This window comes from Cloeon dipterum, chromosome X (genome assembly GCF_949628265.1).
Source record: "Cloeon dipterum chromosome X, ieCloDipt1.1, whole genome shotgun sequence".
NCBI lineage: Eukaryota > Metazoa > Arthropoda > Insecta > Ephemeroptera > Baetidae > Cloeon > Cloeon dipterum.
Genome location: NC_088790.1, coordinates 7,214,425 through 7,217,725, shown reverse-complemented (window position 1 = coordinate 7,217,725; position 3,301 = coordinate 7,214,425). Strand labels below are relative to the sequence as shown.

General features: G+C 39.1%; 1 protein-coding gene and 1 long non-coding RNA gene across 2 annotated transcripts; one reads left to right on the top strand and one right to left on the bottom strand.

Moving 5' to 3' along the window:
* On the bottom strand, positions 1 to 625 carry LOC135947019 (uncharacterized). The gene is made up of 3 exons (XR_010575572.1): positions 325 to 625; positions 211 to 253; positions 1 to 153 (listed from the first exon to the last, which is right to left on the bottom strand). It is a non-coding gene; the product is annotated as an uncharacterized LOC135947019 (long non-coding RNA).
* A 762-nt stretch (positions 626 to 1,387) lies between these two features.
* On the top strand, positions 1,388 to 2,471 carry LOC135946122 (glutathione S-transferase 1-like). Its single transcript, XM_065494183.1, has 6 exons — positions 1,388 to 1,456; positions 1,549 to 1,693; positions 1,750 to 1,808; positions 1,873 to 2,014; positions 2,076 to 2,240; positions 2,296 to 2,471. Exons 1-6 carry the CDS (start codon positions 1,437 to 1,439, stop codon positions 2,446 to 2,448), a joined length of 684 nt encoding a protein of 227 aa, XP_065350255.1. The 5' UTR covers positions 1,388 to 1,436; the 3' UTR covers positions 2,449 to 2,471.
* Positions 2,472 to 3,301: the final 830 nt, after the last annotated feature.

The window sequence follows — 3,301 nt, the reverse complement described above, 5'->3', positions numbered from 1 at the left end:
GCTCAGTTAGCAAGGTTGAAATTCATGCCGACAACCTCCCCGAATTGTCGCTAGAGGCGTGTGTCTTTCTATTTTGAAGGACAGTCGAGAAAAGTGGTGCCGGTGGAAAAGTGGATCATTCCTGTGCTCATTTGTAGGGATTCATTGGTGCGTCTACGTTCATGAATTACTCATGAGGGAAAAGGCGTATAGAAACGAAGCAAGCGATACCTAGATATTTGATACAGCGCGTCACTCTCCGGCGAACCCATATCTGCGGAAGCATTTTGCGGCGGTTTGCCGAGATGAGAAGGGACAATCAATTTTCTATCTGCGCATACAAACCACATCTACGTGCAGGAAGGCCTCTGGAAGATCAGCATTCGAGTCCTCTCAGCAGGGCGAGCATCTCCCGCCACTTTTGATCGATGTTGACGGCCAACGACACTTGTGCCATGTCTTCCCTCAAATGGTTATTTCCTCTACCCACGCTCTTGTGTGGAATCGCTCGCATGGAAACTATACTGTGACAACGGTCCGTCGCATGATAATTGAATATTCTCACATTTCGAAAACTGCCTCTTGAATGAAGACGGTTGCTTTTGAATTGTAAATTGCAAAAATGCTATCAGTGGCAGACAAAATATTCAATAATTCATTTTTAACAGGTGGTACAAGATATGAAGCGTGTGTAAAAATTTTAATCAAATGTCAGTAAAAATTTATAAAAATACTAATTACCTACTTATTACTTATACCTTATCGTTCAAAGAGTTCTAACTGTTAGTTTGAATGATTTTTAGCCATTTTTCGCGGTTGTAATAATATTGACTGTTCACTACTTCAGTCAACGATTCAGCTTTTTTACAACTTCATGATTTTCGATGATTTCCAAACTTGTAGAAAATATTGTAAGAGATGCATAGCATGAAATATCTTAAAAAAATAGTCGTTGATCCTCGAAAATCCATTAGAGTGCTTTGGTATGCCATCGATATTAAACACAATATGGATATATGGAGATCATAACACCCCATTTCACATTGAAATAGACACATGTCCACCAACTTTTAAATATTTGAATATAATACAATATTGCACAATTGTGTGCAGTGCGATAGCTAAATGCCAGCTGTATTAGTCAGAATTCTTAAATTAAAATATCAAATTATAAGCCTTTGTAAGATTAAGAATGAGTCATTCTGTTGATTCAACTAAATCGCAAATTTTTTATGTGACTAATGCAAAATTCGGTCTTATCATGAAACGGCCTCTAAGTATTTTCTCGATAAGAAAGAAAAATTATAAGTTTGATCTATATCAACATGTGTATTATTATCTGTTATTTATAATAATATCATCAGCATCAAAAGTCAATGATAATAAGGAGTGATATGAACTGTATAAATAAGATATACGCGTTAGCCATTTTCACTAGTGGATCAAAAACTCTCGCAATGGGTTCTAGTAGTTCGAAGTGAGTGAAATCTTACGATTTATTATCATCTGAATTTATCATTCAAATGATGTAATTATTATTAATTTAATTAATTATGTATTTCTAAATAGGTCTGGAAAGCTGGTTCTGTACTATGACGAACGAAGTGCTCCGTGCAGAGCTGTCCTTCTCACGGCTGCTGCCCTGAACATCAAACTAAAGCTGAAACGATTAGACCTCCTCGCCAAGGAGACTCTGAATCCTGATTTCGTCAAAGTAAATAATAATTTTACATCCTACAAACTGACTGATATTTTTTATAAATTTCATAGATCAACCCTCAACATTGCCTGCCAACTTTAAAAGATGGTGACTTTGTCCTTTGGGAGAGGTAAAATATTTTTTTTAAAGATTTGAGTAATCTCACATCAGAATTTTTTATTCTGCCATTCTAGCCGCGCCATTTTGCAGTACTTAGTGAACCAGTATGGCAAAGCTGACAACGCTCTGTACCCTTTAGACCCAAAGAAACGAGCGCTCGTAGATGCAAGGCTCAACTTCGATGCAGGATATTTCCATCCCAGGCTTGGTGCTTTTGTAAACAAAATCATTGAATATACCTCCAGTATCTTAATATTATTTTCTGCCTTGCAATTAGATGAACAAATTCGCCGCCGAAAAGGTTAGTGACGAGGAATCAGTAAAAAAGCTGGGCGAAGCACTTGACCTGCTGAACACGTTCCTCGAAGGCAATGAATGGGTCGCTTGCGAAACTGCTACCATCGCAGACATCTCACTTGCTGCAGGGGTTTCTAATTTAGAGGTAATTGATTACATGGTGGACTCAAACTATTATGATTATCATTCTCCTCAAACAGCTATTTGAACAATGCAAATTGAAGAACTATCCCAACGTCGTGAAGTGGCTGCAGAATTGCAAGAAAAATTTGAAGGGATATGATGATGCCAACCAAAAGGGGATTGACGCGCTTCATGCTGGCATTCAAAAATTGATGGCATCAGAAAATTGAATAAAATCCATGTATTACAAGGATTTTTCTTTATTTAGTTTCTTTCTCCCTGGTTTTGGTCAAATCGCTTCCAGGAAAAGTGCAAACCTTAAAGTAGCAGTCGCGATTCTCCCAAATTCGAGAGGAGAGTCGAACGAAGTAATTGAGCAGCGCACATAGCCTAAGTGTCTTGAAGTGCAAATGCAGCTTAAAAATCAAGCTCTCCAAAAATTTTAGCCTTGTAAAATAAACCGCAGCAAAAAGGAAACATTTTTATTTTTACTCTGCAAGGTGAAAATCACACAGTGAATAGTTTAGCTTGGTTCATTTAAATATTTCCCTTTAAATTTGAGTTGCAAGCTGGATGGTGACGAAACTTCCAGTTAAACTCTAAACTAAAATACACCTGTGGTGCTTCTGCTTCTTCCCAGCATGGAGAACGAAGAATCTTCATTTTCTCTTTTGAAATGCAAAACCTAAGGTGGTTCGAAGAGCAATTATCAACAACGCTGGCTGCATTCACGAATTAAAATTAATTACGCGCGCACCTCATCGCTCTCTGCAATTATGACTTATTGCCGCGCTCCAATTTCCGTTCGTTGGTCGTCTTCGCGCTGGAGAGCGACGATGTCAGAGGTTCACTCCATTGTGTGTTTCTGTCTTTGTCACTCGATTCCCAGAGCAAAGGGTGCACACAAATGCAGCAGGCAAGACGAGAAATGGCTGTCGCGGTGAATTCCGCTGCACTGTGGATTGAGCCTCTCTGCGTGCAACCTCAGCAGCAGTCGGAGTTATTAAGTGCTGCCGCTGGTTTCGTGCTCTGCTGCACACTAAGATGAAGGCTAATCAGCTTTCGCTGCAAGGCGCCCAACAA